This window comes from Callithrix jacchus, chromosome X (assembly GCF_049354715.1).
Source record: "Callithrix jacchus isolate 240 chromosome X, calJac240_pri, whole genome shotgun sequence".
NCBI lineage: Eukaryota > Metazoa > Chordata > Mammalia > Primates > Cebidae > Callithrix > Callithrix jacchus.
Genome location: NC_133524.1, coordinates 20,705,970 through 20,728,868, shown reverse-complemented (window position 1 = coordinate 20,728,868; position 22,899 = coordinate 20,705,970). Strand labels below are relative to the sequence as shown.

At 37.6% G+C, this 22,899-nt stretch overlaps 1 protein-coding gene and 1 pseudogene across 11 annotated transcripts in view; one reads left to right on the top strand and one right to left on the bottom strand.

The window, feature by feature from the left end:
- RPS6KA3 (ribosomal protein S6 kinase A3) overlaps positions 1 to 22,899 on the top strand; it is a 171,474-nt gene that overhangs the window by 108,595 nt on the left and 39,980 nt on the right. For all 11 annotated transcript variants that reach the window (XM_008989060.5, XM_078364251.1, XM_078364255.1 and 8 more), the window contains 6 exons: positions 4,040 to 4,121; positions 15,069 to 15,149; positions 15,946 to 16,025; positions 16,613 to 16,719; positions 21,608 to 21,645; positions 22,148 to 22,290. In XM_008989060.5, the coding sequence (XP_008987308.1) occupies positions 4,040 to 4,121; positions 15,069 to 15,149; positions 15,946 to 16,025; positions 16,613 to 16,719; positions 21,608 to 21,645; positions 22,148 to 22,290 (531 nt within the window). The remainder of the gene's footprint in view (positions 1 to 4,039; positions 4,122 to 15,068; positions 15,150 to 15,945; positions 16,026 to 16,612; positions 16,720 to 21,607; positions 21,646 to 22,147; positions 22,291 to 22,899) is intronic.
- Positions 12,754 to 14,081, bottom strand: LOC118150648 (hsc70-interacting protein-like; annotated as a pseudogene).

Genomic DNA, 22,899 nt, shown 5'->3' with positions numbered 1-22,899 from the left:
TAAATAATTTTAGCGCATGGAATGTCTTGAAGGTTAACTGCTGGTGTTCAGAGAGGCACAGGTGACAGAGTGAGAGCAGGCATCTGCCTTCCACATGGGGCCCAGGCAGGCAATCAGGGGACTGTGGCTCAAGCAATTATTGGCTGCTGAAACATTCCCAGAACAGATTTCGTCTCCTTTGCTTGCCTTTTACCTCTTTCTTAAGACTGCAGTGAAGAAGCAAAGGCAGGAGAATGCACTAAAAGAGAGTGCAAGTATTTCCCAGCAGCATGGATTTAAGGCTCAAGGTGTTTTTATCTTGTGTAAAAAATATATATATGATAAAGTTTACCAAATGCTTCTCTAGACTATTGTTTACTCCCATGATTGCAAAATAAGGCCTTTATTTTTCTTTTTAAGGCAGCTCCTCCTTGAATCGGAAAGCCTGAAGAATTAAGCAAGGCTAACCCCCAAAACTGATCACATAACACAATTTTTTTTTAATGTTAATACAACAGGCTTTTTTTTTGTAAGAGAAAACAAATCTGTACAAAAATACTCTGCAAGAAAAGCTAGGGCACACTTTCCAACTAAGAGTAATTTAGCTGTTGGAAAAATAAGAGCATTTAATTTTATCTAAAAATACGTATAAATCCCCTCAAAATGGCAATGAATCATACACAGTACATACTAAAAATATTTAAAATAGAGAATATTCCTCATAGAGGACTTCTTTCTTTAATTACTGCTAAAAAATAATTACAAAGTCCAAGAAGGCAGAGAGATTGAGCACACCGATCCCAACGATTCTCCATTATCCTCCACACTTGCTCTCAAGAGGGTTTCAAAAGTCCAGTTTCTTGTTTTCACTGGTCCATTTAGCTAAGGTTTGGCCTGGCCATTGATTCACCACAAGTGGGTAATGCGCTTGGATAGGTCATGTTTCTGTCTTGGAAATCTGGGTACGAGTTGCCTTTAGCTTACATGTCTTTAAGGAAGAAGAAGAAGAAAAACAAACAAAAAACAAATGTCCAAAGGGAATTCTGGCTGGTCCTCTCTTTGGTTTTGTTTAGGATCATCTCGGCCACCTTCGCCCTTCGTGGGAGGCCTCCTCAAGGTCGGGTGAGCTGTGTGTAGACGGGTTGTTCCCAGTGCTGGGGGCTGTGGGTCTGCGGGATGGAAGGTACCCCGGAGATGTCAGTGATGGGGGTGTACATGGGGCGCTGGGCGGGGTTCATGTAAGTGAAGGTGGAGTAGAAGCCTGTGCCCTGGCCCGCCACGTGGCTGTAGTAGGAGCTGGAGTTCTGGTGATCAGTGTAGTCGTATGCGAGCGGGTGATGGGTGGGTAGGAGGGGCTGTAGTGTGGCAGGCTGAAGGGGCTGTAGGAGATCTGCTGGGGCGAGTGCTGCTGCTCGCTGTGGTGGCTGGGGCTCAGCTGCTCCGTCTTGATGTGCGTTCGCTGGGACTGGCCCAGCTCGCTGTTCAGCGTGGTCAGCGTGTGCGCCTGCGGCTGCTGTGCAGGGCGCGGCTGGCTGCTGTGTCTGGCCTCTAGCTACCTCTCCAGGTTTACATACTTTTCACTCTCTGTGTTCTGGTCACATTGGCTGCCTTTTCTGATCCTTAAGCAGGACTCAAGTCCTTAAGCTCCATCCCACTAGAAAGCCTTTCCATATTCGATTCCATCTGCCTGAAACACTCTGCTCTGTCCCTACCTCTTCCTCAGCTGGTTAGCTCCTCTTGCACCTGTGATCTCAAAGAAGCTTCCCTGCCATCTTGCCCAGGTCATGTACCCTCTCAGAACATTATATACCTCATCTTCATGGCATTTGCCATAACTGCAGTTTTTCATTTGTTTAGTTATTTGTTTAGTGGCTGTCTCCCCTACTAAACTAAATGTTCCATGAGTGAAGGGTCATGCTTTGTATCAGTCTCACCATTGAACCAGTAGCACAATGCCTGGCATATAATTCTGGAAAGAATTAATGAGTGTGCAATAGTTTTGACGCCATAGGACAGTAATGATAATTAAATGATAAAAGGTCAAGCACATAATATCTGGTATTAAATTGAATTATCACACCATTCAGTAAATTCAAATAAATGGGTAATTTTTATACATTACATTTTCGGGGAACACAATATTTAAGTTATTGGAATTAGCATGCTTCTCCCTTTATATCTATAAAAGTATCTTAAATATCATACTATAAATACCAAACATTCAAAATAGGATGTCTCCTTTCTTACTCATTCTGAAAGGCCAGAGTAAGCCAAGGAAACAGGAATGACCTGTCAGAGACTAGAATAGCTTCATGGGGGAGTGAGAAAAGGTCAGAAATGCTCTGGTGGAGGAAGTGATGGCAGCTGGGACCGCTATTGCTCCTGCTGGGCTTGGCTGGTTACTGGGAAGGGAACAGATAAAGAGCACCCTGAGCAGAAGCAGAATACTGGGTGACTAACATGGACTTTGTCCTAATACCTCCATTTTGACACTGAGCAAATTACCTAACCCCATAAGCCCTAGTTTGGACAGCTATAAAATAGGCATTGCTTTAGTAGGTCTGCCTCCCAAATTTGACATGATGATTTATTACAAATGGTTGTGAAAGTGCTTTGCAAACTAAGAACTGCTGGAGTATTAAGAAGATGCATTCAAAGAACATTTGAAAGTGTGGAATTCATCAGGAGAATTTTTCTTACAGAATGGAACAAAAAACTTGGTTAGGGAATCTTAAGGATGATTACATATCAAATCCTAATTATCTCCAACTAATTAAATTTTATTTCCATCAGAAATATTAATAATCTCTGATTACCTTTAATACTTAAACATCATTCCAGAGCCTAGATCCACCCTGATTAAGGATGCTTTTCTCTCCCCATGTTGGCTCCTCACTAACTGGCTGAAAGAAGCTAAAATGTGGGGCATAGTGAAGGGGGCGGTGATTATAGGAGAGCAACACACCCTGCATCAGGCTTTCTGTGCAAGTTTCAGTGCTCTTCACTTGATTTGGGGTCATTTCCCATTGACTCGGCACAGTTTCTCAAAGTGAAAAACTGCCTTGTCCTAGAATCAGTTGAATGAATCATTTTTTAATTTTGTGCTGATAACCTGATATGCTAATTCAGAGGAATGAAAGCTGATCCTAAACTTAATTCTTGATTGTGATTGCCTCTCTTCTTTCCCACCTGTGGCAGCATAAGAACACTGCTACAAAAGAATGGACAGGGGGAAAGAGTTGAAATTCAAGTCTATTTGACATATCTATTTAAAGGTTCAATGGAAATGATTATGAACCTAATGGTTAAAATTAGTAGAAGGGATATACTGGTAGTCTTGTATTAGCCACATTATAGAATGACCATGAATGATTTAGAACAGGCTTTATTCATTTTGCACAAATATTTGGGAAGTCAGGATGCCCAGTAACATACCTAAGAATTGTGGTCTTCATATTTAGGTATATGTGATAATTTGACCATAAAAAGGTGGGGAGATAGATTCCGACTTAAGTCACATTAACTAATTTGTGCATAGGATTCTTCAATGTAAGTGTTTTAAATTGTTCTGCTGAGCAGTGAGATATATGTGCAGCTTTTGTATACAGAAAAGACCCTTCATCAGTGAATACTTGTATCAACAGCAAATTGTGGTCAAGAGGAACCCCTGTGTAACAATTTTGATGGACTCAGTAGAATTTTTGTTTTGTTAAAAGCAGAGCCATCATACCACCTGTGCTGTACTTTAAACATTTTGGGCTTTTTTCCATCTAATTCATACATATGTAGTTTCAGGATTTTTTTCTATCTTAAAGTGTTACATGCTCTTTGGGAACTGGCAGACAACAAGATGAAAAAAATCTATTCACTTAAGTTGACACTTCAAGTTATAACCACTATTTATAACTAGTATTTATAATTGATACACTTTAGGGGAAATAATCTACAGTATATCGGGATCTATATTATAATAATAAACTGTATTACAACAGGGTCTTATTTTAACAAAAGTATAGTTGACAGTACTTTGTAATATTTATTTTCTCTTATTTAAATGCAGGTTTTCTTAGTTAAAAAAATCTCAGGCTCTGATGCTAGGCAGCTTTATGCCATGAAGGTATTGAAGAAGGCCACACTGAAAGGTAAGTGCTGCTGCTATTTGTAATGTTCATGTAATCTAAACAAACTGAAAGGTCTCAGTAGAGCTCATGGGACTCCTTGGCATGTTATTTACATTCTGAATAGGTTCCTGTTACCAGCTTTAAATTTAGACTGACTTTTAGTGAATTTTTCCTGCTGGGCTAAGAGTCATATGTCTAGTGAGAACCAGAGTTGCCACGTTACAAAAGAAGTGTTATAAATTCATACTGGGTTTTATACAAGTAGATATTTAAAAGATTAAAACTGGGTTTGATTCATCTTTAGATTTATATAATTATTTTAATGTTTTTTAAAACTTACTGATTTACTGGATGCAGAATAGCTTTTATTCTAAAGGTCTTTATTATCTTGACTTCTGGTCTCCAAATAAGTTTTTATTCTGTGCCTGTGATTTTGAAAACCCTAATGCAAGATTTGGCTCTCATAGGTAAAAAGTAGTTAAGAAGAAATTGTATATAAATTTAAAAATACTTAACTCTTCCTTTAATTTACTGGTATCATTTATTTTAACCTCATAACCTCATGTTTTATGTATGATTATTAAAAGTCTATTTTTTCCTCTTCAATTTATGTGTGATTTATAAAGCTTTTAAAATATTCTGGAATATTTGCAATGATCATTTATTACTTCTTTTTTTCCCAGTTAGTCACCCACCATGGATATCCCAAGAAATTTCACCACTCTCTATAAACACTGTCCTTTGCTTCCATTCTGTTGCTCCCTTCCTGAACATATTTTCTCTCCTATTCAGTCCTACCCCATGGCATTACCACTTATTTGATTCTTGCTAGGACCAGGAAATTAAATTACATCCTCAACGCCCTACCTTTCCATCACTGTGTTTGTGACTTTATGCTAATGAATCCCATGTTACAAAGCTGCATAGATGAAACTCAGAGAGTTCATACACAAAACCAACAAAAGTAGTTTGATTTTATGTATTTAACAGGATTTGTATTGTGCATAATGTACATAAAGAAAACGACAAAACTCTGAGAAACCTAAAAGATACTAGGAAAGGAAATAAATGCCCAATTCCTATTAGAGAAGGCTAACTGGTAAGAATCTCACTACTCCTCTAGCCATTCAGTTAGCTCAGTGTCATTAAGATTCCAGTTGTGTTTTCCTTAAAACTTAACAAAATAATTCAGAATTTTACTTCTGAATCCAGAATATTTTGGAAAAGAATAATAATAAGGGAACAGTCTCTCTCAGTTGCTAAAGCTTAAAGTAGCAGTAACAGTATGTTATTGGGGGGAGTAATACAGGCATAGAATCAGTGGAACAAAATATATATATCAAATTTTAGTATATTTGTTACAAAAATATTGAGTACCTGCCATGCTGTATGACAAAACAGGCATACAGAGCAATGGGAAATTAAGTCATGATTTCATAAATTTTGTTTGAAATACCCCTGAGCTCGGCCGGGCACGGTGGCTCACGCCTGTAATACCAGTACTTTGGGAGGCCGAGGAGGGCAGATCACCTGAGACCAGGAGTTTGAGACTAGCCTGACCAACATGGTGAAACCCTGTCTCTACTAAAAATACAAAAAAAATTAGCTAGGCATGGTGATGCTGGGTGCCTGTAATCCCAGCTACTCAGTAGGCTGAAGCAGGAGAATCGCTTGAATCCGGGAGGCAGAGGTTGCAGTGAGCCAAGATCAAACCACTGCACTCCAGCCTGGTGACAAGAGCGAAACTCCATCTCAAAAAAAAAAGAAAGAAAGAAAAAATTACACCTGAGCAACCTGGAAAACAATTTAGTCTTCTCTTAAACCCTGCATCATAACAAACTACACACTAACTGAATTTTACAACTTAACATGTCTAGGAAACTTGTAAGGAAATATTGAGCAAATTACAAACAAACTGGTAATACAAAAATTGTTAACATTTCATGCAATGAAAAATAGTATAAATAGGAAAACAGGGAAATGTTTACCTCAAATATGAATATAAGGAGTTGGCTAAGGGGCTTGTACTGGCCAAATCTGGGACAACTTAAACATTGCAATAATAAATGATAGTGATAGATTACAACCCAGTTGAATAAAATAAGAATCCATAGGTTAATTCATAAATATAATTAATGGAGGAAAAGGGAAAACTCTTTCTTGCAATAGAGTTCCAACTAATAAAAAGAATGAAGGAGTTGGGAATTGATAAGAAATATCATTATATCCTCCATCTGGAGGATTTTTGAATAAAGTTTATACAAGGAGATAAATAATCTTTGAGGCAGTGTTCATTTTTGGTGAAAGTCAAAGATGCATATTAAAATAATAAAGTTTGCTGGGCGCAGTGGCTCACACCTGTAATCCTAGCACTTTGGGAGGCCGAGGCAGGAGGACAGCTTAAGCCCAGGAGTTCGAGACCAGCTAGAGCAATATAGCAAGACCCTGTCTCTACAGAAAAAAAAAATGAGATGGGCATAGTGGTGCAAGCCTGTGATTTTAGCTACGCTGGAGGCTGAGGCAAGAGGATATCTTGAGCCCAGGAGTTTGAGGTTGCAGTGAGCTGTGATCACACCACTATACTCCAGCCTGGGTGACAGAGTGAGAATTTTCTCTAAATGAATGAATGTATGCTATCATTTCGTATGATGGCACCATAAATTGGAAAATAGTTTTGAAATAAGTAAAAAGAGCCATTATTGCTGCTACATTAACCTGAGGAAATAACCTTAAAAAAGGATTTATAGGCTTGAAAATTCTTGTTGCAACATTATTTATAATAGCAAGAAGTTAGAAGTCACATACATACTGGAAAAATAGAAGAATGTGGCCAGGTATAGTGTCTCATGCCTATAATTTCAGCACTTTGGGAGGCTGAGGTGGGAGGATTGCCTGAGCCCAGGAGTTCGAGACCAGGCTGGCCAGCACAGTGAGACCTTATCTCTAGAAAAAATACAGTAATTAGCCAGGTGTGGCGGGGTGGCCTGTGCCTGTAGTCCCAGCTGACTGGGGAGGGGCTGAAGCAGGAGGATCACTTGAGCCCAGGTGTTCAAGGTTACCGTGAGCTTTGATTGTACCACGGTCTTCTACCCTGGGTGGAGGGAGATCCTGTTCTAAAAAAATTTTTTTAATAAGGAAAAATAGAGGAATTTTATAAAATTATGGTTTACCACCTAATAGGATATTACTAAAACAAAGTATCTTAAATGTAATTACAAAAATGATGTAGTAAAAATTACAACAAATTGAGCTACTACAAATATGTAAAACTTTATAGATATAAGCTACAAAAGAGATCATAGAAAAGTGAAAATATTTGGCTTATTGGAATTTTAGACTGCTTAATAATTCTGAATGTGTTCTTAAATTTCGTTTTTATTTTTATCAAAAGAATCTCTGTAGAGTCTTATCATGTACCATAGCAATGCTTTGCCCAGCCTCCTGCCTATCCTAATTCTTGGATAGGCAGAGACAATGACTTTCATCTCTTTAGCTGCTGGCATTTACATTTATATTCAACACTTTAATATTGCATTTCTTTGTTTTTGTTTGGAGACATAATTTGTTGCCTTTCTAACATGGATGACTAAGATTCAGTTCTCTCATGCTGCCACCCACTCACAATTTCCCTTTTCACATCTTCCCAATATTGTTTTCATTGTTCCAGCTTTCCTTTATAAAAATTGTTCCTATCTGAACAAAATAGTATACTAGAGTCACATTTCCTTCACTTCTTTTTCAATCTCTTTTCCTAAATTCTGTACCTACCTTTTTCTCAGTTTACTTTCTAGTTTTGATGGAACACATCTTCTCATAGCTACCTCAAAATGAATAAATGGATACTAAATTTTCTGTGACCCTGCGTGTCTGGAAATGGCTTTATTCTATCCCCTCACTTGGTTTCTAATCTGGCTGAGTGTAAAATTCTAGGTCAGAAGGAATTTTCCACCAGCTATTTGAAGGTATTGCTTCTTTTGTCTTCTAGTTTCCTGTGTGGCAGTGATGAAGTTAATTGCTGGTCTCACTCCCAATCCTTTGTGTGTAAGCTGCTTTTCCTCTTTGGAAGTCTTTAGAATCTACTCTTTATCCTGGTGTTCTGAAATTTATATAATGGCATTCTTTTTTTTTTTTGATGAGACAGAGTCTCACTCTGTCGCCCAAGCTGGATTGCAGTGGCATGATCTCAGCTCACTGCAACTTCCAACTCCCAGGTTTAAGTAATCCTCCTGCCTCAGCCTCCTGAGTAGCTAGGACTACAAGCACATACCACCATGCCTGGCTAATTTTTGCATTTTTGGTAGAGACAGGGTTTCACCATGTTGGCCAGGATGGTCTTGAACTCTTGACCTCATGATCCACCCTCCTCAGCCTCCCAAAGTGCTGGGATTACAGGCATGAGCCACCGCGCCCAGCCTTATAGTGGTATTCTTGAGTGTGGGTTTCTAAAATTTTATGGTATCATATATGAGGCGGTCTCTTTCAACCTAAAAACTCACTTCTTTAGTCTTGGAAAAGTTTTTGTCATTTATTCTTCATTTTGTGAGTGCTGCTCTTCGGATTTGTTGGTTAAACCTCCTGAATTTTTTCTTAATTTTTTTTTTATCGTTCCACCTTCTATTTTCTATTTTTTCTATTTTCTGTGAAATTTCTTCAACCATCTTCCAACCCTTCTATTGACCTTTTTGTTTCTGCCATCACTTTTCATTTCCTAGATTTTCTTGTTCTCTGATTATTTCAATAAAACAATTTTTTAATTATGGAAAGTGTCAAACATTTAAGAAAGAGACATGAGAGGTGGGGACTCACTTGAACCCTGGAGACAGAGTTTGCAGTGAGCCAAGATTGCGCCACTGCACTCCAGCCTAGTGACAGAGTGAGACTCCATCTCAAAAAAAAAGAGACAAGAATATAGTGAACCCCCATATACCCTTCTCTCTGCTTCAACATTTATCAACTCATGGCAACTTTTATTCATCAAAGTTTTTCTTCTTCTCCTCTTGATATTTTGAATGAAATCCCAGACACTATAGAATTTATTTCATAAATATTATATATCTCTAAAAGAGAGACTCCTGGCTGGGCACTGTGGCTCACGCCTATAATCCCAGAACTTAGGGAGGCCAAGGAGGGCAGATCACCAAGTTAGGGGTTCGAGACCAGCCTGGCCAACATGATGAAACCCTGTCTCTACTAAAAATACAAAGATTAGCTGGGCGTGTTGGTGGGGGGCGCCTGTAATCTCAGCTACTTGAGAGGGTTAGGCAGGAGAATTGTTTGAACCCAGGAGGCAGAGGTTGCAATGAGCGGAGATCACTCCATTGTACTCCAGCCTGGGTGACAGAGCGAGACTCCGTCTCAAAAAAAAAAAAAAAAAAAAAGGCTCCTAAAAGAAATAATACAACTCTGTTACCATACCTTAAAAATGAGCATAAAGATACCTAGTCTGTGTTCAAATTACTGTTGTCCCTGCTATTAAAATTTATGTTTCTTTATGCAATTTGTTTAAATTAGGATTCATACATAGAAGGTCTCAACTTTGCAATTGGTTGATACCTTTTTAAGTCTTTTCATCTATGAGCTCTTTCTACATTTCTTATCTTTTCCTTGCAGTTTATTTGTTGAGGATACTTGTTCCTTCCTCCACCCTAACACCCTTTTTAAACAGGAACTCTTTTTAAACAAGAAGCTTTTAAAAAGATGAGGTGTCATATCATCTTTGCTCCCACACTGGATATAAATTACAAGATTGAGTTTTGTTTTGTTGTATTGTGTTTAAGTTATCTTCTGTTCCTCACATCATCTTTGTTTCCCTTTATTCCATTTTTCTGTTTATTTTTATGTTTTTCATGTTTAGAGCTTTTCTCCAAATGCCTGGGGATCTTTTGTTATCTTTCCATAAGAGTCAGTTGCTAGAAAGCTGATTAGAAAGAGTTCAATGGCAAGAATTTGCCTATTTTTCATTGGCTTCTTTTCCTTAGGCTTAGATTTTCAGCTTTCTCTGGTCTGCTTGGTAGTTACCACTTACCCATCTTCTGCTATTGCTTCCTGTCCTTGTGAGTTTATACAGTTTTTCCACTATTGTCATTTCCATGAGGTTTTGGAAGAATATAGAGAGTAAAACATTCATGTTTAACCAGAAGTCTCTTCTCATCTTAAGGTCCCTATTAGTACCATAAATGGGGTCAAATAGAAGTTAATAACATTAGACAAAGTTAATTGGGACTTCTGTCCTATTAAGGTGGTCTGTTTGTCTAAAAGGTTTTGTAAACTGCTTTTAAAGGTCTCTTATTACATAGTCCTAGAAACATAAACAACATTTATTCTTCTTCATTCTCATATTGAGTCAAGGAGGGCTTAAATCTAATAACTGCTGTAGAAGAAAAAATATTTCAGAGGAATCTAGTTGCTTTGCCAGCATGAGTCAGTATTAACCAATTCTATGTTTGGATTAGAAGTTGGCCCATATAAAACAAGCCTTCTTATGAATTAGTATATTCTAATCAAAATTCCTCAGGATAGGATGATTTAGGACTGTCACTAGGTCTTTACATGAGCAAAAGAAACAAAATTAGAATTATGACACAGTCCACCTCAGACAAAATGAAGGAATTCTTAAGTGAGGGAATCTCACTGCTTGTTTTCAGCTAAACAGTGTCTCATCAATGTTACATATAAGGAAATGATGAAAAGAAAACTGTCTCAAAAGAGTATCATCTTAGTTCTAACCCTTCATTTTATAGAGGAGGAAGCTGGAAATCCCTGAGCAATGAAATGATTTGACCAAGGTAACTCATCTAGTTATTAGTATGCCACTAAACTGCAGTTCTTGACTCCCAAATAATTGTTCTTTCCATTGTGGTAAAATAATAGAAGAGGGAGATGCAGTGCATCTATTGGTGGATATTTTTGCTGCTGACTGAGCAGAGGAGTTATATAAGTGACAAGCCTTGTATACTGATTGAAAGAGGTAGAACTTTGGAATCCACACAATCCAAAATTGTGTGGTATTAATGAGAAAAGGACAGATTTAGGCTAGACTGGAAAGGAAATATCAGCAGGCCTTGGAGATGAACTTCACTCACATAAAAAGTAGAAAAGGCATATCAGGCTGGGCGTGGCCCACGCCTGTAATCCCAGCACTTTGGGAGGCTGAGGTGGGCAGATCATTTGAGGTCAGGAGTTCAAGACCAGCCTGGCCAACATGGTGAAATGCTATCTCTACTAAAAATATGAAAATTAGCCAGGTATGGTAGTGTGAGCCTGTAATCCCAGTTACTCAGGAAGCTGAGGCAGGAGAATTGCTTGAACCTGGAGGTGTAGGTTGCAGTGAGCCAAGATCACACACCACTGCACTCCAGCTTGGGTGACAGCGATAACCTATCTCAAAAATAAAAAGGGAGCATGTCAGACAAGGAAGACACCAGAGTTGTAGTGATAGGGCAAGGTAATGAAATCAGAGATTGCTATTGAATTTGATATACTAACTGGACAAGTCAGTTAAAAGAGCTGCCTAGATGTCAAGATCAATTTATTCCTATTTCTGATTTGCCCATTTTCAGTCAGTGGCATGAAAATCTCCCAGTTGGGATTAGAAAATTGGTAGAATAGAAAAAATAGGGCGTTTTTTAGCTCCTCTATTTTCCCCAGATGTCTTATTTCTATATTTTAAATATCTGCAGTCACAAACTGAAAATAAAACCAACTCAACATTATTTCTCTTCCAAAGATTCTCTTACTCTTTCTGTTTTAATCTTTGATATAACCATTCACAGTACTTAGAATGTATTATAATCATTTATTTACTTGTCTCTCCTTCCCACTGGATCATGAGCTTCTTGAAGATTATCTTACTTGTAGATATATCCCTAGTGCATTGCACATATACTTTGCTCAGGAAATATTTTGTTGCTGAAAAAGAGCTTTGCTCACCAGGTCAAATAAAAATTTATCTTGGTATTCCAACTTGTCAAGATTCTGGATCCTCCCCATTTCACCTTGACGCAGTAGTAAATCTCATTTGGTTCCTCCCTGTTCATCATTCAGGCCTTCATGTCTTTGTTTGCACTGGGTACTCCATGTTTGGACTCTTGTTTTCTAGGCCCTGTTGTTCCTACCCATCTAAATTCCACTCAAAAAGTCTTAAAGCTTGTGCCCTGATCCTACATCTTTCTTCTAGCCTTCCTATGTAAGTTAAGACTGATCTTGCCCTTCTCTGAATCCCACAGTAATCATTGCTGTAGTAAATTGGTTTTTTCTTTTTTGCACTAACAAATTTTTATTTCACTCAAATTAGAGCAAAAAATCTTCTATACATAAGTATCTTCCCTGCCCAATAATTCAAAGAAAAAAAAATCCAAAATGATTAGTAAAGAAAAATATAAAAATTAATAGACCCTTTAAATTTGTTTTAAATATTTTTAATGTTAAAAAGGGTTTAAAGTTGGTAATAGGAAAACATTATCTGAATGAATACCCTAATGGCAAACCACTGTAAAATGCTTCAGCTGCATTTGCAGAAGAGGAATAGGGATTATCTTCAGAGCACCCCAGCTCTTGATGAAAAGGTCGGAGGTACACTGGTTTATATTATTGCAACATCCATAAGGTGATCTAGGTTGCTTTTCCTTCAGCAAAGGCTTTATTTATCAGGACATTACGCTTGACCTCCAAATTTGGCTGACAATTTGCTGATAAGATTCATAACCTTTGGGTTGTTCTGGTATTTTGACATATTTGCTGGGTTCTGAGCCACATCCTGGAAGGCCACCATAACTTCTGGATCCTGAATGACTGCAAGATCCTTTGGATCACTAAGAATTTCATTGAGTCCAGGCATTCCGGCCATTCCAGACATGCCCCCTCCCATTCCAGGCATTCCTCTGGGAAAACCACCAGACATTCCCCCAGGAAAGCTACCTGGAAAAGAGCCATACTGAGCTCCTGACTCGTCTGGCTTCTTCCTCCCTCTGGGCTCTCATGTGCTCTTCTCAAGCATTCTTAACTCTTTCTGTTCTTTCTTTGATCTCTCGCTCTTCACGTTTTCGCTCATACTTTCTCTGATGTTCTGCAATTTTCTGTGCCCTAGGTTGAACTTCTTTCAGCATTGCACTCCCATCTTCATCATAATCCAATTTACAGGCAAGGGCAAGATCATGGGCTGTTTCTTCCCAGTGGCCTAGATGTCTGTGTGCTTTCCCTCTCCACTTGTAAGGCTGAGCTGAATCAGGATTTATTTCAATGGCCCTGTCACAGTCTCGGATGGCAGCATTTGTGTTCTGTAATTTGACGAACACACTGGCCCTCTTGGCATACAAAATGGCCAAGCAAGGATTCAGCTTTATGACATCTGTGAATAAGTCAATGGCTTTCTGCAATTCACCGTCATTTAAGGCTTCAGTAGCAGCCACTTTCTTATCATTTGCCTGATCCATCGTCTCCTCTGTTACCTCTGCATTTTCATCTCCCATTTCTTGAGGGGCATCAGTGTCTGGTTCAGTCACACCTTCATTATCAATTTCTAGATCACTTTCCTCACTTGATGGTTCGTCTGCCTTTAAGTCTTCCTCTGCCTTCTTACTATCAGGTTTTTCTTCCTTGGTATTTTCTTCTGATTTAGCTTTCTGAATAGCAGGTGATACTTTACCCCCCATACTCTCCACCCACTCCCTCAGGAAGCGCATTTCCTCGGTGTGCAGAATGCTTGGATCTTGCTTACACATCTTCACAAAGGCCCGAAGCTCGTTCACTTTGTGGGGGTCCACGGTCGGGAGGTGGTGGGTGAAACAGGATCTGTGGCCCACTTCCAGGCCCAGGCGCTGGATCGGCGTGACCGTGCAGAAGGGGCTGCTATAGTAAATTGTTTTATCCCTTAATCATAGTCTTGGTGCTACCTTGGATATAATAGCAATAGCTACCATTTAATTGAATATCTCATACATACCAGGCTCTAGGTATATACCTTATCTTCTCAAACGGGCTCATGCTCCTCAAATCTACAGTAGTGTTATCCCCATTGTGTAGCCAAAAGGTAACTGAGGCTCAAAGAGTTCAAATAAGTATCTTGCTTATGATTGCACAGATCCTGTAATGCTTAAGTTTTTGTCAAAAAAAAATGATTACACAGATCTGAATTCATATCTTTCTGTCTAAGCTCCAAAAAACATTTGCTCTTTCAGCCGTACAACAGTATGTCCTCTCTCTCCCTCTTGCTTCCTTCTCTCCTTCCCTCAAAATAGACCTTTTTGGATATAAGTGTTCTTTCCCCCATGTCTGCCCCATTTTAGGTATCTTAATGAATGTTGAGTTTCATTGATAGGACTTATGGAATGTTGAAACCTATTTGGTATTTGGTTTATTTATTTATTTATTTGTTCGTTTGTTTTTTTGAGACAGAGTCTTGCTCTGTCGCCAGGCACCAGGCTGGAGGGCAGTGGTGCAATCTCGGCTCACTGCAACCTCCGCCTCCCAGGTTCAAGCAATTCTCCTGCCTCAGCCTCATGAGTAGCTGGGACTACAAGTGTGCGTGACCACACCCAGCTAATTTTTGTATTTTAGTAGAGATGGGGTTTCACCATTTTGGCCAGGATGGTCTCGATCTCTTGACCTCGTGATCTGCCTGCCTCAGCCTCCCAAAGTGCTGGGATTACAGGCATGAGCCACCACGCCCAGCCAGAATGCCTTTTTTTTAACAGTTGCATGCTTTTTTGCCATTTTCCACAGCTGTGATTAAAATGTGTGCATTTGATGTTAAAGCCAATACCTAATGTTTTCTCTGTATTTTTTCCAACTTAAAAGCATGGATTTTGTAAATATTCACAACTTCCTTTGGTTATTGATTTTGTAAATTCAAAAATAATAAAACATTCGCATTTTCGCAAAATTTAATTTAACATGGGCACCAAAAAGAATTTGCTTTGAAGATTATCTTTGAAAGATATTACAATGTAGCATACATACAATCTTTTATAGTTCGAGACCGAGTTCGGACAAAAATGGAACGTGATATCTTGGTAGAAGTTAATCATCCTTTTATTGTCAAGTTGCATTATGGTAAGTATGAACCATCTCCCACATCATCCCTTCACCTCATTTCTCAAAATCCCTGAGGACATTCAGATATACTAATATAAATAAATATATATTTGTATGTGGTTAGCAGATCTATATAGTAAAAAATCATGAAAATTAAAACATTATTTCTTAGACAAACTTTAGAACCTTTTATTGTGTTTAGCTTATGTTTTCCTTAAATATTATAAAGTTAGTTTCTGAGTGGTAGCCGTAGGAACAAGTAATGATAATCATTGCTTTTTTATTATAACAATAATGAATAATAATATGCCAGCCTTTTATAGCCTATATGTGTTAGCCCACCCTAAAAGCCAAACATATCTCTAATGTCAAGGTCCTAAAACTGTTGTCACTGCTGTTCTTTTCCCCAAAGCCATATGCTTTTTCTCAATGGGTAAAGGTATGGTGATTCTAACTATGGGTAATTAAAACTAACCAACCCACATTTTTTTCTGTAGCTAGTGGCATGGTTTTTCTATGTTATTTCATGGTTAACTAAGTTTTTTTTGGTTAGGATTTTTTCTTATATAACATGAGTTTAGAACTGTTGTATTCCTGAGTGACTTGCCTGTAGAAAATCTAGTTCCATAATAAGAAACACTGCATTTTAACATTTCCACATGGAAACTAAGATAAATCAGTGGTTTTCTTCTAAGTAAAAGTAAGTTAGACATTTGATATAATTAATTTGCTAAAATATTCACTTTTGAATGACCTAATATAAACCTAAAAGAATTGTGGTGGACTAAATGAAAATTTTCATTTTTTCATTCAGCTTTTCAAACTGAAGGGAAGTTGTATCTTATTTTGGATTTTCTCAGGGGAGGAGATTTGTTTACACGCTTATCCAAAGAGGTATATAATTAATCTCTGTTTTCAATCTATTTATATACATCCTGTTTGAACTAAAGCTTTGTTATATTTCAGTATTATGCTTACTGCATTTTCTCTAGTGGCACAAGATTCTTGAAGAATCAGACCCCAAAAGAGTTCTTTTCCTACCTCTTGAATTTATTTTGAAAGCAGGACTTTAAATTGACAAGCAATCTTTGTCTTAACTCTGCCTCTTTGATAGTTTTTTCCAGAAACAATAATATATCAACAAGGTATCCTTAAACAATTAGTACTAGAAATTCAGCATGCATTTTAAAGACTACTTTTCATTTCTAAAATGTTACTGTCATGGGACAACAGTGGCACAACCTGAATATACTTGTTACTTAACAAAATGTAAAATCATTTCTCCTATAGTGCATAGTTAATATTAAGTAATTGGTTGACTGATTAGATAACTTTGCAAATTCCTTTCATGAGAAAATTGTAGATAAAGCTATGTATAATTATCAGATTTAGAAAATTTTTAGACTATTTAAACTGTAGAGTGGAACTTTAAAAATTACACAAAAGAAAATAAATTTAGAAAAATTACTGTTTTATTTTAGGTGATGTTCACAGAAGAAGATGTCAAATTCTACTTGGCTGAACTTGCACTTGCTTTAGACCATCTACATAGCCTGGGAATAATCTATAGAGACTTAAAACCAGAAAAGTAAGGAATCATGCTTCTAAGTTGAATACAATGTAATATAATTGTTTAGGAGGTTATAAAAAATAAAGTGATTTCATGACGCCCCCACAATATTGCACTAGCATTCCTGTGCTTCACATCTCTGCTAACACTGTATTTTCATACTTTAAAAATCTCAATTAATCAAAAAAATATTGTTTTCATGTGCATTCTTTAATTTTTTTTTTTTAAGATGGAATTTTGTTCCTGTTGCCCAGGCTGGAGTGCAGTGGTGCAATCTTGGCTTACTGCAACCTCCACCTCCCAGGTTCAAGAAATTCTCCTTTCTCAGCCCCCCAAGTACCTGGGATTACAGGCAACTGCCAACACACCCAGCTAAGTTTTGTATTTTTAGTAGAAACAGGGTTTCACCATATTGGCCAGGCTGGTCTGGAACTCCTGACCTCAGATTATCCACTTGCCTCAGCCTCCCAAAGTGTTGGGATTACAGGCATGAGCCACCACGGTCAGCCCATTCTTTCATTTTTGATGAGGTTGAAATCTACATTCATTGATTTGTATTTTGTGTGAGTTTTCTATTCATGATTTTTGTTCATTTTTCTTTTAGAATGTTGTTTTTGGCCTAGCATGGTGGTTCTGTAATCTCAGCACTTTGGGAGGCCAAATCACATGAGCCCAGGAGTTGGAGACCAGTGTGGGCAACATGGTGAAACCCTGTCTCTACAAAAAATTAGCTGGGCATGGTGGCACATGCCTGTAGTCCCAGCTAGTCAGGAGGCTGAGGCAGGAGGATTGCTTGAGTCTGGGGTATTGAAGTTGCAATGAGCCAGGATCGCCCCACTGCACCTCCAGCCTGGGCAACAGAGTGAGACCCTGTCTCAATAACAAAAAAAAAAAAATTACATTTTTCCAGTCTTTTAATTTAAACTTTATGTTGTTCAATATATGCACTTTTTTTCCTTCAGGCAGATAGACCAATCTTCTTTCACCATTTATTCCGACTTTTATTCTTAGGCTTTCCCCAAGTCTATGATCAGATATTTTCCTTCTAATTTTATAGTTTCTTTTTTTTCTTTTAACTCCTTTTTTAGAATTTTTTTGGTGAGAGGGATGGTATAGAGCTAACCCTTTCTTTCTCCCCAAATACCACTTATTGAAAATTTACTTCTCCATGTAATTTCAAATTGTAAGTGTGAGTTGAGCAACTTTCCCACAGGTTTGATAGTAACAGTCATCAAGAAGCAAATATCATTTAAATTGTACATATTTCTCTTTAATTTGTTGATGTTTATTTACCACTGAGGAAGAAATATTCGGGTTTTTTTTTTCATTTTTAAAGCATATAAGCAAGAGCCTTGCTCTACCAGGAATATTTTTTAATAGCTTTATTGAATTATAATTCATATATTATACAAATCATCGGCTGGATGCAGTGGCTCACACCTGTAATCCCAGCACTTTGGGAGGCCGAGGGGGACAGATCACTTGAGCTCAGGAATTCAAGACCAGCCTGGCCAACATGGTGAAACCCTGTCTCTACTAAAAGTACAAAAATTAGCTAGGCATGGTGGCATGCACCTGTAATCCCAGCTAGTTGGAAGTCTGTGGCAGGAGAATCGTTGGAACCTGGGAGGTGGAGGTTGCAGTGAGCCGAGATCATGCCACTGCACTCCAGCCTGGGTGACAAGTGTGAAACTCAGTCTCAAAAAAAAAGTGTACAATTCATTGATATTTAGTATATTCACAGAGTTGTACAACCATCATAATTATCAAGAATTTTGAATATTACAGATGTGAACAGGCAATTCTCAAAAGTAGACATTTACGCAGCCAACAAACACAGGGAAAAAAGTTCATCATCACTGGTCATTAGAGAAATGCAAATCAAAACCACAATGGGATACCATCTCATGCCAGTTAGAAAGGCAACCATTAAAAAGTCAGGAAACAACAGATGCTAGAGAGAATGTAGAGAAATAGAAATGCTTTTATACTGTTGGTGGGAGTGTAAATTAGTTCAACCATTGTGAAAGATAGTGTGGCGATTCCTCAAGGATCTAGAACCAGAAATACCATTTGACCCAGCAATCCCATTACTGGGTCTATACTCAAAAGATTAGAAATCATTCTACTATGAAGACACATGCACACATATGTTTATTGCGGCACTGTTCACAATAGCAAAGACTTGGAACCAACCCAAATGCCCACCAGTGATAGACAGGATAAAGAAAATGTGGCAAATATACACCATGGAGTACTATGCAGCCATTAAAAAGGATGAGTTCATATCCTTTGCAGGGACATGGATGAAGCTGGAAACCATCATTCTCAGCAAACTAACACAATAACAGAAAACCAAACACTGCAAGTTCTCACTCACAAGTAGGAGTTGAACAATGAGAACACATGGACATAGAGAGTGGAACATCACATACTAGGGCCTGTCAGTGGGGGGCTAGGGGAGTGATAGCATTACGAGAAATACCTAATGTAGTTGACAGGTTGATGGGTGCAACGAACCACTATGGCAAGTGTATACCTATGTAACTAACCTGCACGTTCTGCACAGGTACCCCAGAATTTAAAGTATAGTTTAAAAAAATGTTAGTACAAAATTTTAATTATATATTAAGACAGGAAGAGAGAAAATGTTCATCTGGAACTCTTCTGAGTGATCATTTAGAAATTGTTATACTTTTATATTCTACTTTGTTTTTCATTTTGTTTTTGGATAAGTTTCATATGGTTTTGTTTTTATTTCCCAAATAATTGCTGAGTTTTCCTGATTATTTTCCCAACTTATGACTGTCATAACACCAAATATAATTATTGGTGAGAATGAATATTCAAGCATATAGTCCTTAGAAAAATTACTATAAGATTAAACATTCATAAAAATGTGTGTTTTATACTATTTAATTGAATATATTTACCATAGACCATTGTATTGGCATTGGTCATAAAGTTATATTAAAGTATGAGCCCTGTCTCAAGAATTAAATAAGATCAGATGTAGATAAGATTGCTTATATTAAGATCTTACACATACATGTCTATATGATGCTATTAACTTGAAATAACACATACTTGGTAAATTATACAAGTAAATACCACCATACAAAACTTGGGAGAAATTTAAATTTTAAGGCCCAATGTTTTATTAACTGTTAGTTGTTTTTCAGGTTCTTTTAAACTAGAACTCTGTTATAATAAATATGACTAAAAATAATTATTAACAATTGAAAGGGCATGTTTATTGAGAGTGATACAGTTGATTTTTTTTTTCAAAGATAACATATAGGCATCGTTTTCTTAAAATAATGCACTTGCTACAAAAGGCATAACTAATGCCCTTTTAGCCATATTGTCTTTTTTTTCCTTTCAGAATTACCAAGAATGACTTGAAGCTTGTTTTGTTTTTAGAATTGTTTTTCATGTATTCATTAGAAGGGGGGATGATTTCTACAATACCTAATAATGCCATATATATTCTCTAAATGTGTTGATCGCTTCATAATCAAGCATAATCAATATTAGTGCTTTTTCATAACAAGTAGTTGTGATAAAGGAAACGTGAAAAATATGTCTCTACTGAATTACCTTCTGTGGTAAACATTGTAATGGTGTTTTTATGAAATAGAAAGGTTTATAATATTTTCGTCATAGTAAAATTTTATAACAAAATTTGACTTGCACATTTTTCATAAAAATAAAAGGAAATCCCTATATTGTGGGATAGCTTTAAATATAAGTGAAACAGTTTATTACTTGACCCCATACCTATCCAGAAATAATTAGGTTGGTGCAAAAGCAATTGTGGTTTTTTTCATTACTTTTCATTAATTTTGCACCAACTTAGCATAATTATTGACTTACAGCTTAGTACGCTCTCCTTTCTGTAGCTCCTTGATTAATAGCATTACTCTCCACTCAAGTATCTGCTCAAGCCAGAAACCTGAGTGTCATTCTCCATTTGTTCTTTATCATGACCCAATGAGCTAACTAAATGCCCTTTATTTTCTCCGTAAATTTATCTGTCCTCCATGAATATATACCTTTTATGGTCTCCCTTGTCCTTGAGAGGAAGCCCAAACTATTTGGAATGCCCGGTAGGCCCTTTACAAACAGGCCTTACTTATTCAACATTTCTTATTTGTACTGTTCTCTGCCAGACCCTGAGCTATAAAGATGAATAAGGTCAAACCTTCTGGGAACTCACAGTTTACTGGGGAAGAGAGAAAACTGTGGAGCATGTGTATAGTGAAGGGAAGGAGTATGGGAAAGGAGAAGAGGATTGTGTAGGTCGTGTCAGGAAAATGAATAAGGAAACAATGATTGAGTCAGATACCTTTATAATGACCAAGATAGCTGGCCACGCAGTAGCTCATACCTTAGGGAGTAATCCCAGCACTTAGGGAGGCAGAAGCAAGAGGATAGCTTGAGCCCAGAAGTTCAGGATCTGCCTGGGCAACATAGTGAGACCCTATTCTCCACAGAAAGGAAAAAAAGGCAAAATGAAATAACCAACAGCATGACAAGTCTGATGTTTGAATTAAATGTGTGGAACTTCTGTCTATTATGCAGGCACTAGGGGGTTTAGTCAGACCACATCCGCAGAAAGGCATTAGAAAAGCAACTGGGAAGAATACAGATGATTTCTTTTCCTAATAATTTTCAGGTGCCCCTGGCATATTAATAGAAGTTTATGGCATTGCCTTTGAGATTTGTTATAAATGTATGTCCAAAAAATAATTTGGTTTTCCTTTACCTTTGCCATCTTATTCACAGTTTAAAGTAATATTTTAGAATAAATGTGCTGATCTGATGCTTAAGGACATGATTTCAGTCTTAGCTTCTGTAAATCTTTATTTAGTATTTTTTTAAAGATTTTCTTTGTTTTTTTCAGCATACTTCTTGATGAAGAAGGTCACATCAAGTTAACAGGTAAAAAATCCTCATTTTATTAAAATACTTTCTCCTACAATATATACTTTCTTTTAAGATTGACTGTGGTACAAATACTGAGTAATACACTGTATTAAAGTTAAAAACTTACATTAGGGCCAGGTGTGGTGGCTCACCCCTGTAATCCCAGCACTCTGGGAGGCCAAGGCAGGTGGATCGCTTGAGGTCAGGAATTCAAGACTAGCCTGGCCAATGTGGTGAAACCAGTCTCTACTGAAAATACAAAAAATGAGCTGGGCATGGTGCACGCCTGTAATCCTAGTTATTTGGAAGGCTAAGAGAGGAGAATCGATCGAACCCGGGAGGCAGAGGTTGCATTGAGCCAAGTTTGCCCGGGCAGCAGGGCGAGACTCTGTCTCAAAAAAAACAAAATAAAACTTGTATTAGAAATTTGAAATGATTAATATAAATGTCAGAACTCAAAGTTTAAAATTTACATATGCAAATTTATGTAGGATATTTATGATACTTGTTTCGACAGATTTTGGCCTAAGTAAGGAGTCTATTGACCATGAAAAGAAGGCATATTCTTTTTGTGGAACTGTGGAGTATATGGCTCCAGAAGTAGTTAATCGTCGAGGTCATACTCAGAGTGCTGACTGGTGGTCTTTCGGTGTTTTAATGGTAAGGTTTGGATTTGGGGTTTTTTAGGGGGAAGGGGTTTGTTTGTTAAGTGAGGATCAGCAGTGAATGTTACAAGAGAGAAACTGGTATTTTTATTTTGTGTATTTTATACCATATGTAATAACCAAGAAAAATTATTACATTCAGTATAGAAGGACTGAAATCTATTAGCTGTTTCTATCTCATCCTAATTTGAAAAGGAAAAAAGATATTACCATAGATTTCCTGCTAATCGTAACAGTTTAAACTATTAATGATGTTTAGTCTTCTGGAGAAACTGGTCCAGAAATCTATTAAATGACCCTTAAAAATAAAATAAGTTTGTTTGGCCAGGTGCAGTGGCTCACACCTGTAATACTAGCACTTTGGGAGGCCAAGGCGGGTGGATCACCTGACATCAGGAGTTCAAGACCAGCCTACCCAACATGGCGAAACCCCATCTCCACTAAAAATACAAAAATTAGCCAAGCAGGATGGCACACACCTATAATCCCAGCCACTCAGAAGGCTGAGGCAGGAGAATTGCTAGAACTTTGGAGGCAGAGGTTTCAGTGAGCCAAGATTGCACCACTGCTCCAGCCTGGGCAACAGAGTGAGACTCTGTCTCAA